At 44.5% G+C, this 19,257-nt stretch overlaps 1 protein-coding gene across 2 annotated transcripts in view; it reads left to right on the top strand.

The window, feature by feature from the left end:
• The window catches only part of PTPRA (protein tyrosine phosphatase receptor type A), a 906,420-nt gene that overhangs the window by 175,402 nt on the left and 711,761 nt on the right, over positions 1–19,257 (top strand). The window contains exon 3 of one of the 2 annotated variants that reach the window (XM_086964286.1): positions 792–863. The exons of the other annotated variant lie outside the window; for it this stretch is intronic. Within the exon in view, the coding sequence (XP_086820412.1) occupies positions 834–863 (30 nt within the window). The 5' untranslated portion in view covers positions 792–833. The remainder of the gene's footprint in view (positions 1–791; positions 864–19,257) is intronic. 2 annotated transcript variants of the gene reach the window in all.

The following is a 19,257-nucleotide window of genomic DNA, read 5'->3' on the forward strand; positions in this document are numbered from 1 at the left end:
CAACCCCAACCACAGACACGCACCCAACCCCACACACACCACCCCAACACGCACCCAACCCCACACACGCCACGCACCCAACCCCACACACAGACGCGCCGCCACACACCCAACCCCACACACAGACGCGCCGCCACGCACCCAACCCCCCACACACACGCGCACCCATACTGCCAGTAAGACCAGGTTTGTTTGCTCTGGATGAGCTTAGATCTGAGGCTGCTTGTTCTATCGTCTCAGCCAAGACTAAACCCGTAGGTCTTGTGTGATAGAAGCTTCAGTGACCAGTTTGTGGCCTCGCCGGATGGACTGGCTGTCTGCCTCGATGAGGCTGCCCTTTTATCCATACCTGGGGGATTGCTTGTCACTGCTTCTTCTCAAACTTGGTATCGTGCAGCCTCTCACAGGCCTACTGATCTTTCTTTGAGGATATCTGGATAGTTCTACCTTTGAAACTTAGTGACCTGAGCACGTGCGATTTAAGTGAAATGAAGAAAGATTTCCTTATCTTCTACTGCCTTGGTGTTTCCTTTGTGAAGTTTCTTGTGTGAATGTTTGCAATCTTTTTGTGTCAAATCTATGGATGTCACAAAGGTTTAATCCTTTACTCAGTGTACCAAGTAGATCTCCGAAGTACTTTGTACAGTATTAAGTGTAAGAGTGAGCAGATGGTTCATTCCATACGTTGGCATACTCCTTCTCCACCGCCTGGTCCATAGAACAGTCCTGTTTGAAACATTGTAAATCAGCAAAAGTTGAGACTGTTCTAAGCTTGCTTTTTCTTCTTGCAGGTGAAGCCTCCGGGGGGGGTGTTCATGGCGCCCTAACGAGCTATGACGGACTCCTCCAGGTGCAGTTATAAGGTAGGACACTTCAGAAGTACTCGTTGTGGGAATAGATAACCTGTTTGATGATGCTCTTGGTCTGTGTTTGTATAGTATATATAGTGACCCTTTTCTATCCATAACACCAGTTGCGCTCATGTGATCTTCGGCATTCTGTATTGTAGTCCAGAATTTCCTTTTTTTCTTCAAAGCGTTTTAATGATTGAACAGTTTAGGTGTATGGCTTTAATCACTCCTATATGGAATTTGTTTATTTAAGAATAACATTTTTGATGGAGATTACTACACCGGTTATACTTCTTAATAAGGGAGTATTACCACTTCCATGTGCCAAACCATTAGTCTCTGTTTAAAAAAAGAAATTAAATTGTACTCCGCTACTTTGGCCTCCTATTACGTGGATTGTTCTTGCTTTTAAGTGTCTGATGAAAAAAACGTGGTGGTTGCACGTTCAGTCATGTTCTGAGGCGCACACAGTTACTTCGCTGTCACTAAGACAAAAAGATAATCTGCAGAGGAGCAATTAATTTAAATTGCCTATAATTACTTCATCACTGCATCTCCTACCTCCTCTTCCTCTTTTCATGCCTCTTCTCGCTCTTGTATAGTTTGCACAAGTATAAAGCAGCTCTTTAGATTCAAAAAATTAAACACTGCCTTATATTTAATTATAGAGAACTTGAATTGAATATATTTACACTCTCCGAACCTGCAAAGTACAGCATTAGTGCAATATCTTAGGATGTGCATAAAGTGTGACTCTATCCTTGAGTGGATCCATACTGATCACGAGCCGCATCCTAATGCCTACCTGCGCCATCCCCTAACTTAAGAGTAAATGTTTTCTTTTCAAAATCCCAACTACTTTCACCCCTTCTGCCTTTTCAGTATTGCCTGTTCGATGATGCCTGGTTCACAGTCTTGATCTTCTAAGCCAGTCTCCCAAATTTACTTCTCCTTTGCTTTTTAGATGCCCTTTCTTTTTTTCTGTATTTGTTTGGATTTGTGTATGCTTTTGCTGTTAGAGTAGAATATATATTAATCAAGCTTCTTTGTACTCCATACTCTTCATCCCATGCTCTTCCTTGCTTAGGATAGTTGTTGCCACTTGTCTGTGAAGTTTGATGCCTCCATCCTGTCACCTTTCCCGCATTGGCAAGAGACTAAAGACCCGGGTTTTCTCCTAGCAGAGCTGGGTTTTCACTCTAACACCTATATTGACTATTCATACACGGAGAGACACCTGAAGCCAACTCGTTTCTTTCAATGAATCGTGGAGTGGATGCTGGCCAGAGTGGCCTTTCATGGAGAGAGGTGTGCGGTCCTTCAGATGGGGCTATGGAGACAGTCTAAGCTGAGATCACAAAGAGTAGCTTCAGGTCAGATGGAGCTATCAAAGGCTGTGTGTACTCTATTGCTGTGCCAAATCTCTCATTCGGGTTCTCCAAGCATACCCATGGTTATTTGGCTAGCCCAGAGTGAACGCTCTTTATACATCCAGTCTATGATTCCTGTAGCCAATGATCAATAGGTTCCAGTGGAACAGGAAACTCAGCAATTTTTGTGAATATTCTCCGCTTTAAAAAAAAAAGCTTCACTGTAGGAGTTTATGCTGAAGTGATGTGTTTTTTTTTTTTTAGAACAAGCCGTTACATTCATGTCAAGCACCCATCGGCTCTAAAACCAGCCTCATCAGAAGTCTCCTTTATTGGAACAATCATGGGGGCGGGCAGTCATTCCAAAATCGGACCAGAGAAGCCCGGTGTGGCTTGCAGCACCTCCATCTCACAGCGGGACCCTGCCAGCTGTCTCCCCCCGCCGCCGCAGCCCCTGACATCGCGCTGCGGCAGCCGAGCGGGGGAGATTACAATCCCCAGCCTGCCTTGCGGCAGGAAGCCGCGGGATCTAACTTCCGCGCCAGGAGGCGCTACTAAGTCCCTCAGCAGTCCCAGGGGAGCGGGCAGTCATTCCAAAATCGGACCAGAGAAGCCCGGTGTGGCTTGCAGCACCTCCATCTCACAGCGGGACCCTGCCAGCTGTCTCCCCCCGCCGCCGCAGCCCCTGACATCGCGCTGCGGCAGCCGAGCGGGGGAGACTACAATCCCCAGCCTGCCTTGCGGCAGGAAGCCGCGGGATCTAACTTCCGCGCCAGGAGGCGCTACTAAGTCCCTCAACAGTCCCGCGTCGCGGGAGCGCCGGGCTAAGCCCGGGCAAAGGGCGGGCCCTCTACGGCCCTCATCGGACAGAGGAGGACGGGGACAGGCCACCCCCTTTGTCTGTTTTGAGGTAAATTACCGACTTGTACTTTCTTTATCCATGCCTAAGCCAAAACAGGGGATATGCCCAATAAAATCCCGGATGATATTTTTGCACATTCTCCATCTAGTTTCCCATGGCTGGATGACTTAAACAGTATGTGCAAGGTTAAGTATGTTCCAGCAGCACTCTCCCCCACGTTAAAATGCCGCAGCTTATCACCATGTCCAAGGGAGCTGAAATCTCTTCCTGATACCAAAAAAATACCTCCCAGGGTTACACCTGCCAAAAGGAAGATCGATGGGGACAAAGACAACGGGAGTCCTCCTAAATCTCAAACACTTGATAAACCTTCTCTAAGTCCAATCCCACCTTTAATTAATTCTCCCTTTGTTTTGCCACCTGTTGTTAACCTGGACGATTTATCACCATCCTCCCATCAGGCCCTTCTGACTATGATCGAGCATTTGTTCAAATCTTTAATACACCCCTTGATGGACAAAATCACTACGCTGGGGAATAAGCTCACGGGGTTGGAGAACTCTATTGAATCTCTCCTGAAATCCTCAGCCCACGTCGTAACAACTCAATGCCCGCCGACAACCGCCCTTTCAAACCTACCTAATCTGATCACTCCTTATGAAGCGGTGCCTATTCAATTGCCAACCCCCACCTCCTTGTTGCCTATCAATCCAAAAGCCCCCCTGAAATTGACAACACCACGTCACATTCCACCTAAACATGTGCGCACCACCCATATACACTTGCCTCCAGAAGCAGCGCCTTTTGTAATTGTTCTCTCGGGAGTCCCTGAACTAACAAAAGGCAAAGCTGAGAGACAACACGAACTTATGAACAAGGTCAAGTTCTGGCTAAACACAGACCTCTGCCTTACCATCTTGGTGGCCGAATAATAAGTGTCCGGAGGGTGGGATGGCTTGGACCCCTTAAAAAAAACATCTTGGAAGATTTGATCCTGATACGATTTAGGAGCAGACACATTGTGCCATACATGCAGACATGGCTACCTCAAAATGGAGATGGACTTATTTCTAGCTGGAATCTACATGACTTTTACCCTAATACGTCCTACATGCTTTACCCTAGTCCCCAGGGAATTGATAACAACCCAGTGGGTAGAGGAACCCATTTAAGTAATGGCAGTAGTTTTTCAGTGGCTTTTAATTGTCCCAAACCGTCGTACAACAGTTTTTTGTATAGTAATTACTAAATCTTTCAGAACACTGTGACCTACAACGTTGCCTAAAGGTTGTGTAAAGCATGTTTAATCCTTTAACTGTGCAATCTAAAGCCATTATGAGATTTATTTTAAAATGTTTTTTAAAATGTATTGTAGTATTTGTCTGTATGCTTTTATGAATTTAAACCTAAAATCGAATAAAGCCTTTCTGATTTGAAAATTTGGAACAATCATGGTAAGTATGTGAAGCTTAGTAGGTGAAGCTTTGTACGCTGGTGGCGCTGGAGAGCAGACCGCGAGACCAGCGAGAGCAGCGTTTGGAGGAGCAGCGTGGTAGCAGCGTCCGCAGGAGAGACAAGGAAGCCGCGGGGAGCCCAAGCCCGAGCTCTAGCTCTAACAAGGGATTAAAAAACTACAGGCAGCCAAAGCGAAGTCCCCGTCGCAAAATATCCGCTGCCCTCAGCGGCGCACTCACTCGCTCGAGTGACTGACGGCTCCCGGAGAAGAGAGACCTGTTTGCTGGCAGCCGCGGCTTTCGCGTGTTCCGCTGTGCACAGCGGAGATTTTGTGGCCGTGGTCCGGGTCCGGCAGAGAAGTCCAGCAGAGATACGGAGGAGGAGCAGAGGAACTTGAAATTAGAGCCGGGCCCAGGGCACAAGGGGAGCCATCGCGGGACCAAAGCAGGCAGTACAGGTTGGTGCAACCACGCCCTCCCCCAACCCCTCCCCCGCAGCAGCCCCCGGCTTTCTGGATCTTTGGCTCTGGTGCTAATACTCCTCTAAAATCATCCAGCACTAAGAACACAGAGCTCAGCACTGCTGACTCCTGTCCTTTCCTGCCCACGCACCCGCCCGTCCACAAAAAGAAACCTCAAGAATCCGCAGAAGTAAGAGGGCAAAGTGCGGAGGCGGAGGTGAAGGGGTGGGTTGAAACTGTAGAAGAGCGATTTTTGGAGTTCGAACAAAGTACGAACAAAATAGGCGGAAGACTAACAAATAAGGCAGTCAGGAGGTTCCATGGACTTTCTGGTACCCTGGGACTTTTGGACCTTGGTGGGAGTCTGAGAGTCGCTAAGGCCGAGCACAGCCATGCCAAGCCAAGTTTTTGCTGAGCAGAGAGCGGAGAATGGAGCAACAGAGCGAATAGAGCCATTTCACCGCGGGGACCCAGAACTTGACTGGTAGCTGAGAGTAAGTCCTGACAAGCCTGGAAAATATCTGAGTGCACTTCAACCACTCTCAGCCCATTGTCTACCGCAAGCTGACATCCAAAACCAACGTAAGCCTACACCAAGTTGGTACTACCCGATAAAGGACCTTCTCAGCATCTTAACTTGTGACTCCAGCCGAGACCCCACTGCCACGGTCACGGCCACGCAACAGTGCTTTTGTGATGCCGAAAGGAGCAGGGGGCAGATTCCTCAAATATCTACATCCCATCCTCACCATGAGATCAGGGAGACTTAGAACAGTCCCTATAGCAAAAGCAAGCACAAGAAAACAACCACTTCTCATGAAAATGAGTGAAGATTTCACCCACTCATCCGACGAGGATACACCAGAGGACACTCCAGAGGCGCCAGACACCACTGTCAGCGTCTTCACCACCAAAACCCCACTGAAGACCGCAGGCCTTAGAAATGCCAAGATCAGACTTTTTAATCTCAGCCACATCATCCGCTCCGCCAGCGATGCAGGAACAGAATTTAAAGACCGTCATCCGCATTAAAAGAATGTCTCAGTCGGTGACTTCACTAACTAAAGCCCTGCAGCTCCAGAAAAATACTCAGAGCAACAATCCTCAAGAGATCAGACACCATCCCTGGGAAAATCTCTGAAAATGTTTTAAAAAAATGACAAATCAACACACGGTGAATGCCCAAATAAATACAAGGGAGGTAGTTTGCGAGATCAACTCTGACATTGCGCCAAGTGATGAGCGCACTGAGGGTACAATGGAAACACCTAACATACCAATCGTACCAGAGACACGGCGTTCCTTAAGTCTAGGCCCATACTTTGGCCTGGCGGATTATGATCAGGGGGCTGAAACTCGATTAGCTCTGAGAATGGATAATAAGGACCGTCTGGACAAGGTCTTTACAGAAAATAAGAAGGACAAGCCCATAGATGAAAGGAAGACAACCAACAGCCAAACGCAGCCAAAGGGTGGCTCGCCAGACACAGTGGCACACAAAAAGTACAACACCACTCCAAAACTCACCGCATGTCCAGATTCGCAGGAGGTATTCAATCCCTCCGGCGCCTGCTTTACAATAACCAGCTAAACGATCATCAGAAAAACATCAAATCGCCCGTCCGGGCTATTCCCTCTCCACTTTAACATTTCCTCACCAGGCATAACAACTTCGCAAAAGTGCCATGAGCAAAGTAACCGAACGGCTAACCAAACACTTATCCCAGATACGGGTCTGGGTGGAGACCCACGAGATCTACCAGACTCACGAGACCCACGAGCTCCAGGTTCAGCAAGGTACAAATTAAGGGACAAAGCTCTGAGTAGTTCCCAAGAACAGAGATACCTAGCAGAAAATAGTTCACCAGCTCACGCACCATTGTGGCCGCCGTTTATAAACATCATGGAAACCATCTCCTCAGCACTTCTCCAACACTCTGAAAAGTTGGAGTCACAGACATTTTGCAAATCTTAGCTTCACATGTAGTGGGATTAGACAAAAAGATCCTCGAGCTAAACTTTCATTGAACGGGTACAGAAAGACCCGCACACAACGTACCATGAATGTCAGTGCTTCGAAACAATGAATCAGCTCAAAGTGTTACCGGCCATCTTAACTGACATTCTGGCAGAGGTACAAAATAAACCAAATGATGCCCATAATTCCTCTGAAATTCCCGGTATAGGAATCCCTCCCGAAAGCTCGTCAAGCTCGACCACTAGCGCCACATCATATAGTGAGGACACAAGGGCGGACCAAACTGCTGGCAGTCCAATACATCATCCCTCGATCACCCAGACAGATATCATCGATGTCACAACATACCACCGCAAAGGCATTCTGGATCCAGCCAACACAGGGAAAGAAGCTTCCCAAACAAACGGGAATCAATCCAACAGAGGCATGGACGAGCCGGAAAACCTGGGGGGAAAAGATCCGGGGATAACATCCAACTGGCAACAAAAACAAATCATCCCATTGACAAAGCGTGAACGCAAGAGACTGAGGAAAGCTAGACACAACAAGCACCAGAGGAAAAAAGATCCTACAAGAATTATTAATTCAAAAACAACTATAGGAACAACATCGCAAGGTCCGAATCGTAAAGAGTCTCCAAAGGTGGACGAGGTAGAACAAGTGGACCGCGGGCACATATCCCCAACCATGTTTCCGGCCCTGGACGTTAAACCAACAGTCAACATAAAGAACCAAAGTGTCCTAACTTTAAAACAAGCCCAAACAACCAGGCAACTGGCGGTCGGCCCTCCTGCGCAGAAGCCACACGTAGAACAGAAAAACATCTCCCATTACTTTCCGAAAATTGTGACTGCACCAAAAGAAACTCTCCCCGCAATGGAGAAACAACAGAGACCTACCTCACAAGCCCTGGTGGACCCAAGACTACAGCAGGCTGTTTTTGATATCGAGCCTGTAATTCAGTCGATTGTCCTAAACCAGGGCAGTTCGGCCAGACCATTAAAAGCAAACACTCCAATCTGGCTCGCAAATCAGCAAGAGAAGCTAGATGCAGCCTATCCAGTGGGATCCACAACGCACGAAATAATACCGCACAACAATTCAAGGGAGCAGCATGACATTCTCAACCAGAGTGCCATATTAAAACTCTCCAATCTGTTTGAGACGTTAAAACACGTGAACTCAAACCACATAGAAAGTATTGAATTTAAAAAGGGGAGAGAACACAAAGGGGAGAGACATGACAGTGGCAACATGGAAGGACCCCGAAATAGCCATAGAAGTTTGGCGACACAAAGAAGAGTTCGCCAAGTGGGGTATCGAAATCAGACCCGTGCCGCCAGAAAGATACCCAGGCCCATTATCCATGTTGGTGGATTAAAGATCTAAATCAGTAGGGGGAATGCTCCGGGGGGCCATTGGTGGCATGGACACCGTTAAGGGGGGATGGGCCAACTTACGAATCATCCATCAAGGCCAGTCAGGGGGATTCAAAGAATGCTGGAAAATTCTACCCCCAATGCAAAATACACCAGATGCAAGGATGGTGGAAGCATGAAAACAGACTTTGAAAGCCTGCTCGTGGAATATCAATGGTCTGGGGGGTAAAACCAATGATGTAGTATTAATGACATTTCTAAAACAATTCAACATCATTCTACTCCAAGAAACCTGGTCAAAGACTTCCCAGCATATAGATGGTTTCAAGGAAATCCAACTACACGCCAACAAAAGAGGCCTTTTGGGAAGGGCAGCCGGAGGTCTATCGATCTACTTGAACACCAGCATTTCTTGGACCTACGTTACCATCGATACAGGACAACAATGGATCCAGTGTATCAAAATTGAGTTGATGCAAGACTTCGGCAAAGGCCCGCAGAGGGCTCAAGACTCTTTGTCAATGATAAGCTGTAATATTTATTTACATCCAGACTCCAAGAATAAAGGGGAGAAAATCCTTACCTTAAAAGCCCTCATTAAATCAATGCAATCCATCTATCCGCAGGCGGGACTAGTCATGTCGGATGACCTGAATATGATTCAGAAAAGGGGGTGGTAATGAACAGAGTGTCTGAATTAAGCAGACCACTCTTACCCAGTCCAAAGATCAGGGCTTGATCCATCACCGTTTTTTAGATGACCTGAATATGTTCTTGCTTCAAAAGGACCACGCCCAAATCATGAATCAAAATAAATGGAACGGCCAACCTATCCTGAGAATTATAACAAATCATTGGAAAAAGGATAAGATTGTTCAACCGTGTGCTCTAATGTTTGCTGAGGTCGGAATGATCGCTTTGAACGCCCGTTTTCCACAAGATCAACCAGCATCCTCAACTAGAATAGCCAAATTGGTCCAATCAGTGCTTGACTATACCATTGTGGATCTAGAGGTCCTACAAGCCATCGTCACTTATAAAATAATCCACAAATTGGAGAGTGATCATAGTCTGCAAGCATTTGAATTCAGTGCCCAACACAAAAGGGCCCCAGCATGCAAAGCCCTGACCGAATCTCCAAGCCTCTATAACCTCAAGAGACTAGTATGGAACGGAAATAACACCAAAGAGATAATGTCGTACCTGAAAAGTGTCCATATAGAAGCGACCGGAGAAGATTCATCCACTCACCAGGACAATTGGGAAAGACTGACTATAAGACTAACTGAGAGATTTGGTTATCAAACCTACAGTCACAAAAGGAAATCCTGCAAAGCACCTCAGCGTCTCTGGGCTCCTTAGTGAGCAAGAAAAGGATCCTTAATAAAGAAATCAGAAAGCTACAAGCAATAGCCAAGACAAAGGGAGAAGACACTGCCAGATAAATCTACAAACTAAAGCAAAAATATAAAAAAAGACGTTTGGTTGGAAAAATCAAAACACCAGACAGACACCTGGCAATCACTATTAGCTTCTAGCAAATCAAATAACCGGAAATTCTGGGCAGAAATCAACAAAGTTGTAAACGGAGCGTCCCAGGTTTTCAACGCAAACATACTTGAGAAATATTGGATTCAGCACTTAGAGCAATCACAAAGCAATATCACTCCAGCGCGGATGCCAGACCAGCAGACCCTTTATCAAAATAAAAACCAACAAGTAGATCCACAATTCGATGAAATCTGGATAACGCCATCCCAAGTAGTTATGGTACTTAAAAACTTGAGGTCCAAAGGTGCTCCAGGCCCAAACGGTTTACCGAATGGACTGTTTAAACAAGATCAAGCCTTTTGGGCAGAATATCTTACCCCACTATAAAACAATGCATTCCAGACTGGGAGTATTCCCCAGTCATGGAGAGGCAGCATTTTACATCCAATCTTCAAGGCAGGCACAAGGTCCGATCCAGCCAATTACCGCCTCATCGCGCTTATAGACGTCGAGGCCAAAATGTATGCCTCGAACCTCCTGAAGGACCTGGAAGACTGGGTCAGCACAAATAAGATTCTGCCGATCATGCAGACGGGTTTCAGGCCGGGAACCAATACATCATGCAACTTGCTGGCGTTAAACCTCTTGGTGGATAAAGCAAGGGAAAAGTCAACCAAGCTGTACACGTGCTTCGTAGATCTCAAAGCGGCGTTCGACACAGTTCCGAGGGAGGCACTATGTCAAAAGATTGCCGATTGGGGAATACTATCAAAGCTGTTGCGGGCCATCATAAACCTATATTCATCTACCTGGGTCAGAATAAAACTAGGCAATGGCGATAGAACAGAAAAAATTCCCACTTATGTAGGCCTCAAGCAGGGCTGTGTATTGGCACCAACTCTTTTCAACATCTTCACCGCGGACCTGGACAAGTGCATCTCGGAGACGCAAAGTGATCCACCGAAGCTAGCCCACCACAAAATTAGGAGCATACAGTATGCAGATGACATCGTACTTTGCAGTTAGACCCCGTTTGGCCTACAACGTTCCATCACGAAGCTCCATGAGTACATCGGTGCACAAGGCTTACAAATGAACTACAAAAAAACAAAGATCGTCTGTTTCGCCTCACGGCCATGGAGGTAATCTTTTAAATGGCACATCGCAGGCAACACAATAGAGCAGACTTTCTCCTACAAATACCTTGGAGTAGTAGTCGACGCCGGGTGGACTCTGAAAGATCATCAATCATATAGAAAGGCTCAGGCAAACAAACTACGGTTCGCCCTAAATTTATTAAAAACGAAACTGAAATGCCCATCCAATTCACACCTGTTGAAGGTAATCGCTGCAAAGTTTTTACCATCCTTAACATACGGGTCGGAATTGTATAGGGGAAAAGACGCAAATTTCTTGAATACACAAAAATCAGAGCTGTGTAAATACATCTTTCAGATCTCGAGGTTCGTATCCCAATCGCAGGTTCGCTTGGAATTTGGTCTATTAAATCAGCACCAAGTTAGACAAGGGGCCGCATTAAAAGCAGGTTGGAAACTAAGGGCAGCACAAGAGGACACGCTCATGGGTCTCTGTTGGATTGAGATGAACCACCAGACAAAGGCGAAAAATGCCTGGAAAACAGTATTGGAGGATGCACTGTCAAACCTCAAAATGGAAAAGGCATGGAATACCAACCAAACTTTTGTGGCTTTTAAAAAAAACAGCCATTGGGGCTGCAAAGCAAAGATCATGGATAATAGATAAAGCCGCATTAGCGAAGAAACAACATGGTTGGATGGTGCTGGCCACGTATGAGAAAATGGAGCCGCAACCTTACTTAGTCAACCATATAACCCCAGCCACCCAAAAAACACTACTAAGTTTACGGCTGGGATCCTTAATTTTAAAAGACCAGACACCCGCATGGAAGCAAACATGGCAGACTTCTGCCTGTAGACTGTGGCCAAATGGAAGAATCACTGATACATATATTGTGTATTTGTCCGTCTTTGACGAGCTTGGCTTGAGACGTAATTACCTACTCCACATATTTTGTCTTTTTCAAATCAGATCATGCCTCCCGGCCGCCATGTTATCACTGAACAGCTAACAGCTGCAGATAGCTTGCAGGGCCGCCAGATTTTCTCAAAAGGCATCGCAGTTAATCCTGAACACTGAGGAAAAAGGAGAGATAAGGGCACAAAACCGAAGCGTGAATCGCAACGAACAGACATTGTAATCTCATTCATAATATTACTTACATAGACATTACAGAAACTTTTCCTTTTAACTATTCGTCAGTTTGTACATTTTATCCTTAAACCATGTGTTTTTATGCAACAAAATTGTAAAGGTTTTAATTAACTACAAACAATAAATTTACTTTACTTTACATGGTTAATATGTAGAAACTACCTCCAAATTAAAGCATTCATTGGCAAGGCCAAAAGTTCTGCATTGGCAGTCAACCATTTGTATTTTTCAATGCTTGTTTTGTTTTTGTAAAACGTTATTATTGGGCAAGCTGTAATGCCCTGGTAAGTCTTTCAAAAAATGTCTAAAGCCAAAAGTATGTTTTGGTCTCAAAACGCACACATTGCCATTGTAGTACCTGGCACTGAATGGAACTACTTTGTATGTGGATGTGCTTCTTGTGATATGACAGAATGCCATCCCTCAGTGAAGTCCAGCAATGGCTGAAGTAGGCTAACCCAGTGATCCATACGGTATTCTGTTGTAGGCGGAAAAAAAATGTGAATGACTCAATAACGCAGCAAAGGATGAAGGACACTGACTGAAAGCTTCTAGAACTAAGTATACTATATTTATAATTTGGTAACTCATAAGGCATGGGCTAATGCCAAACCTTACAAGCATTGGCAAAGCCAATATGCTTTGCTTTTGGGACCTATTGGCTTAGCCAATGCCTTTTAGTTACGCTGTACCAAAACAAAAAGAAGCTATGTGATGACAGACGCAGCTGTGTCATTTTGTAGGGGTGCAAATACACTAGTATTAATACGTGCCTACAAAATTATTGAACCAATGCGAGGAATGACGGATGCAGTCCTCTTCCAGCCATCAACAAAAGAAATCGCCCTGAACACGCGGTCACTCACTGCCAACGGGCACCCGCAACTGAAACAATCAACATAAATCTGTAGGAAGCCTTCTTCACATCGGAATACAGCTTCTAAAAACGAGAGGACAGCCATTGTGCATCCACCCAGAATAGCTAGACCCATGCCCTCATTAGGGAACCCAGCTGGGTTGCCTAGTGAGCACTTTATTTCACCAAAACACGGTTTGCACGCACACCACCAGTAATCTAGCGCTTCTGAAAACCAGATATCCCACATCGTGGGTCCTGAAGAGACCGTATACCCATACTAGGGTCGAAAGCCGACCCCCTAGAATCTTGTGAATACCTTGGTCTGAATATAAGATCATCAAGCAATTAAAAATGCAACTTGCATGCATTTTACCATCCACCAGGAGATAACGCAAAGTTCACAGAGCAACTAATAGAGATCATAACTGCCAACTCCAATCTAGATGCCAACAACATATTCCTGGGAGACTTTAATTTACACTGGGACGACGGCAATGACAACCTGGTTAATTCGCTTAAAGAGTTCCTCGCCGAACTAAACCTCACACAAGCATGTACCCAACCTACTCACGCGCAAGGAGCGACCTTAGATTGGATTATTTCAAGAAACAAAGAGACATCAATCAACGCTATAGATCCGTGTGACTGGTCTGACCATCACGTCATACCATTCGTGATTCCCACAGTGAAAAAGGGTAGAACTGTGCAACCCCCCCCCCCCAAGTCCAAAAAATTGATCCGAGATATAAAAGAGGCGAATATTGAGCTATTGGTCGAAAGCTGCGAGAGAGACTTAAAGCCACCTTACGACATGCAGAATGTAAACGAGCTGACTGATCACTACATAACCTCAATTGGAAATATCGTCAATGACACCATGCCTCTAAAACTGAAAAGAGTCACAGATAAGCCAAAGAATCCGTGGTTTAGTGGGTCACTGAATGAGGACAGGCGCAAACTGAGAACAGCTGAAAGAAAATGGAGACAACACCCTTCCTCACCAGAGTTGAAAGCCCTCAGAAAAATCAGAAACGAATATAACAAAAAGGTAATCAAACTAGCCAAATCAACTCAAGAGAACTCAAAAACTCCCTTAAGCTGCGAAGAATTCTCCACATTTTTCTCTGAGAAGACCAAATCGCTAGAGGTAGAGCTCTCAAACGCTGCGGCTATCCTCCCGACCCAACCTTTGCCGACGACCGAGGCCTGCGTGACAACAGAGAGTAGTAACACAAAAAATAAAGCAAACTGGGACACATTTAAATTATATGACCAGGACAAGATCGCCAAAATGCTGTCGGAAATCAGACCAAACAACCACTATCATGACACTTTACCTGCAAAATGTGTAAGAGAAATCAGCCACATTGTGGTTCCAATATGGACCAAAATAATAAACGCTTCACTTACACAAGGGATCCTCCCTGACTGCCTAAAAACTGGACAAGTAGTGCCAATCAAAAAACCGACAGCGGATGCATCAGATCCGAATAACTATCGACCAGTAACCAACATCCTTTTACTGGCCAAACTAATTGAGAAATGCGTGCAGAGCCAATTGAATCAACACATCACCAAGTTCTCCCTACTAGACGAATGCCAATCAGGGTTCAGAGCAGGGCACCGCATGGAAACAGCGATCCTGCATATTGTCGATGACGCGCTACAAGCCCTAGACCAAAATCAAGCATGCCTATTGATTCTCCTAGACCTGTCATCTGCTTTTGACACGGTAAATCACGAAGCACTATTGACCAGGCTACAGGACAGGATGGGATTGTCCGGAAATGTGCTGAGATGGTTCAATTCTTTCCTAAGAAACAGAACTCAACGATTCCTGGTTAACCAAGCAATCTCACCCCCTTGTCCTAATGCAATTGGGGTCCCGCAAGGCTCAACACTATCCCCAGATCTATTCAACTTGTATGTCGAACCTCTTACAGACATTCTTCGGAAATCAAAGATATCCTACCACATATATGCAGACGACACGCAAATATACTTAAAGATCGCCTCCCTTGATGACCTAGATCTAATGAATGAGACACTAAAGATGGCTTTGCAATGGTTAACTACGAATCATCTGAAATTAAATGCCCAGAAAACAGAATTCTTGCTAATTTCACCTCCAAGGAGTCACCCTGAAGTAAAGGAATGGACCAAATTGGTGACTGCGCTAAACTGCACACCAACCCTAGTCAACTCGGCTAAATCACTAGGAATCATATTAGATGAGAACCTCGACATGAAAGCCCACATTAATTCAATGGCGAAAAGTGCCTGCTTCCATCTGAGCTACTTAAGAAAATTAAAACCATTCATCTCAGAGGCAGATCTAAAATTGGCTATACAATCCCTAGTCATATCCAGGATCGAATATGGTCGCTCTACATTAACTGGCCTACCTAAAACATCCACAGCACCACTAAAAGCTTGTCTCAACGCTGCGGCAAGACTCCTCACTGGATCTAGGAAATTTGATCATATATCTCCTCACCTGAAAGCACTAAACTGGCTACCTTATGAGGCCAGAATTCGAATGAAGATAGCATGTATTACTCACAAAGCGGTGCACTATAACACGCCAGGATACCTAGCCAAGAAAATTAAGCTATCAGGAGGAAACAGACCAGCTAGAAGCGCCAAGGAGCAGCTGTTGAGGCCAGCCATCTTCCGAAAGAAAAAGACCTATGATCGAGCATTCTCTGGAGCTGCCCCCAGAGTCTGGAATTCACTCCCTCCAAGCATTAGGAAGATTCAAAATATTGTAACATTCAAACGGGAATTGAAAAGCCATATGATAAGTAAATACCCTGCATAGGGAAGCCGACGGATCGCTGGTATGAACATTTACATCAGCTGAAGGGTGGCCCTCTTCATGAATACTAACATTGACAAGAGACTGACTCCACACACAAGCCTCGGCTGTATCCTGATCGCTACCACAGTCCTATGTGAACCCATAGCTGTTTTTCACAGCCAAACTATATGACCTCTACCTCACCTTATCTATTGATAAGGACCGTGATATAAGCTAGGCCTTTCTCACCTTTTAATGCTAATTGCACATGTGTTTGGAATATATATATTTAGGCACCCCTCATAGCCATAGTTTCTTTTACCTTATATCTGTTTGTTTTTATAATTGATATTGTACTGTCAATGTGTAACCTACCTCGATGTTAAGCGCTCTGATACCCACGGGTCTTGTTCGCGCTATACAAAACTCTATAATAAATAAATAAATAAATAAATAGAAAAGCAAACCTTTGAAAATAGCACTCTGATTGTATAGATGTTATGTAATTTGATGAAAGAAAGTGGTTGCTTTTGTGAACAACACATTTCTGAAACCTTGCACATATTTTTTCACATATGTTATTCTAATGCTTTGGTTCATACTTTCACTTGGGACACTTTACACAACTGTAAATAATGTTGCTTTTTGTATGAAACTATTTACTACAATCCTATTTTTTCAATACAACTCTTTGAACAACTATATCCTTGTATTGGCAGTTCTTTCTCTTTGACATCTCACTTAACCCCTGTTCTAATATACTTCATTTACGTCCTTTTTAAATCATTATCCAGTATCTATTCCATAGGAGCCACTGTTATTCTTAAAATACAAAATTATGGTTGCAGCATTTTTTTATTTACAGATCCAAGTTGGATTGGTGAATAAAAAAAAATGAAGTAGAGCAAAAGCTCTTTTAAGGTGGATGGGCTATCAGCAATTTCCTGCATGGTCCTCCTCAAAACCAATTAAATGAATTTTTATAAAAAGACATTGGGGGAGAGGGCAGCATTGGGGGATAAGGGGTGCAGCAACAGGGAGCGGAACAGTCGGCAATGGAGAGCAGACTGGGAAGGGGAAAAGCAGCACTCTATGGAGAAACACACAAGTGAGAAAGCATTTGGATTGAGAATCACACGAGGGCCAGCACAAAATGGAGGAGTGGAGAAGCACACGGGCAAGAGACACCCCGGAGTGGACGGACTACATGAGGTTGTGGTGGTCTGAACGGAGATCTGGTGGTTATCGCTTGACAGGTGTTTGCTGGATGATTGAGGTTGTTGAGGCTGATGGTGGTGGGTTGGGGTCAAAGCTGTTGTAGATGGTGACTATCGTACTGTGGAAGTAGTGTGAGAGGGTGTCGCAGAGTACTTGGGAGGGATGGATTCTTTACTTGGCTGCCGGGTTGGAGAATTCTTTGACAATTTTGAGGAATTTCTTAATGCGGTAAGCCGCGGCGTCGATTTGGTCGGTGATGTGTCTGTGGGAGTCGCTGAGAGCTGCTTTGTGAGTTGCTCTGTTGTAGGAATCCTTGGTGATGCACCATCACTTCTAGAGTTCGTAGCAGTTGCACTTGGTGGTTCTGAGATCTGGGGTGTACCAGTTGGCTTGTTTTGAGGTTTTGTTGGTTTTTGCTTGTTTTAGCGGGGTGACTCGGTGGGTGCGTTTGTTGATCCAGGCGGAGAAATTTTGGATGACCCGGTCAAGATCTGCTGAGGTCTCTGGTTGTGTTGTACTGAGGGTCTGAGTCCACTGAGTCTGTTACCTTGCCCCAGCTGCGGTGGGTGGCACTTTGGTGCTTGGAAATGGTATGCTGGGCATCCGAAATGGTGAAGTGGACAATAGCGTGGCCGATCCAGGTGAGTTCCGTTATGTGGTTGAATTTGAGTCTGTCGCTGGAGATAAAATAGCATTGAGTGTGTCCGACTTTGTGCATGCGTTTGATGACTAACTGGGAGTGGCCAGTGTTGGTGGGGTTCTCCAGGCGGGAGGCAACGTTGGCGTTGTTGGGATAATCGACATGGAAAGTAAGATTTACTGAGCAGTACATAGTGGTGGGAGTCGATGGCAAGTTTGGCGATTAAGTTGGAGATGCCGTCACACAAGGCTGGTTGGCTTCCAGGGGATCTTAACGCGAGGGTGCCTCTTATCGTGGTCTTAGCATCGATTTGTAGTTGGAAGTTGAGGTGTTCCATGAGAGGCGTTGGGTCATCGTTGGTAATGGTGCAATCTTAAGCTAAATAGTTCTGGTCTGCTCAAGTAAAACATTCTATGTATTTGTTTGTTAGATGAACTTCCTTCTATGGACCAAATAACCAGAACTATCTTCAGCATTTGCTTTTGTTAGATCAGATCTTCTTGGGAATGACAGATGTTGTTTCAAAACCTTTTACGCTTTTTTCTTTTTATCCTAATACATTAGGCAGTTTTATAGTGTTAACAGTGCTCCATCTCAAAATGCGACTTCAGCATTTCGGAGGCTTTTTATTAACTCCACCATCATCAGAACAGCAGCAAAATAAAAAAACAATATAATTAATTTTGTACGGCGATCAACCTTTTTTTAGGAAAGTATATGCATGATAAACCTTTAACTTTACACTGTAGGTGTAAAACAAGAACCTATTCAGCCACAATAAACCTTAAGAAATGTCTTTAGTCTTTTTGAATACTGTTGCGTTTTTACGTAACACATTTCTTTACAGGAAAATATTTTTTTAATCTTTTGATTTGTTGTGGATTTTTAGTATCTTTAAATATCCTACGCAACCTGATGAGCATGCCCACTTTTTGAAGGACTGTTTTTGTAGTTATGGGTTAGAGGCTTACAAGTATCATGTTCTCGCTTTCTCAGTACTTTATAGGATATATTCATAGGACATCAAAAAATACATACCCTAAGTTTATAGGTTTGCTTAGCCAGTGCTTGTACTTGTTTGTTTTGTGTTCCACTAGACATTATTTTTATAGATTGTAAACATCATGAAACAATACATCCTGTTAATTGATTTTTAAAAATTACAATGTGCCATTCTGTGTATTTTCTTTTTATTCTTCTATACTATACATGTCAAGACCCTTATTAATTGTAAGATCTAACTCTTGATTTGGTGTAGAGCTTGCAGTACCCACATTTTTTGTGCAGTTATTGCAGCTTCCCAATTTCTTGGTAATGCCCATGTTTTGTTATAACAATGCTCATTTATTGTTAATAAACCAGAATTTTAAACCAGAATTTGAAATGTTGCTATTACTTTAAACGTGTATTTCAAAATATGAATCTGACACCCTGTCATTATCTTTGTACCTTCTTTCTTTGATCCCTTCCGTAAGGCATATTTTTCATCTACAGTTCTCTTCTAGAGGGCTTTTATCACTGTTCTTTCTAAACTAATATACACATATTGATATTAGCCAGAATGCCTCTCGTATGCAGAAATTAAATCCCTTAGAGTTTCTTTTTTACCTTCTACATATAGCTGTTTCACCCCACTCTCCT

This window comes from Lissotriton vulgaris, chromosome 3_2 (assembly GCF_964263255.1).
Source record: "Lissotriton vulgaris chromosome 3_2, aLisVul1.2, whole genome shotgun sequence".
In the NCBI taxonomy this organism is placed as follows: domain Eukaryota; kingdom Metazoa; phylum Chordata; class Amphibia; order Caudata; family Salamandridae; genus Lissotriton; species Lissotriton vulgaris.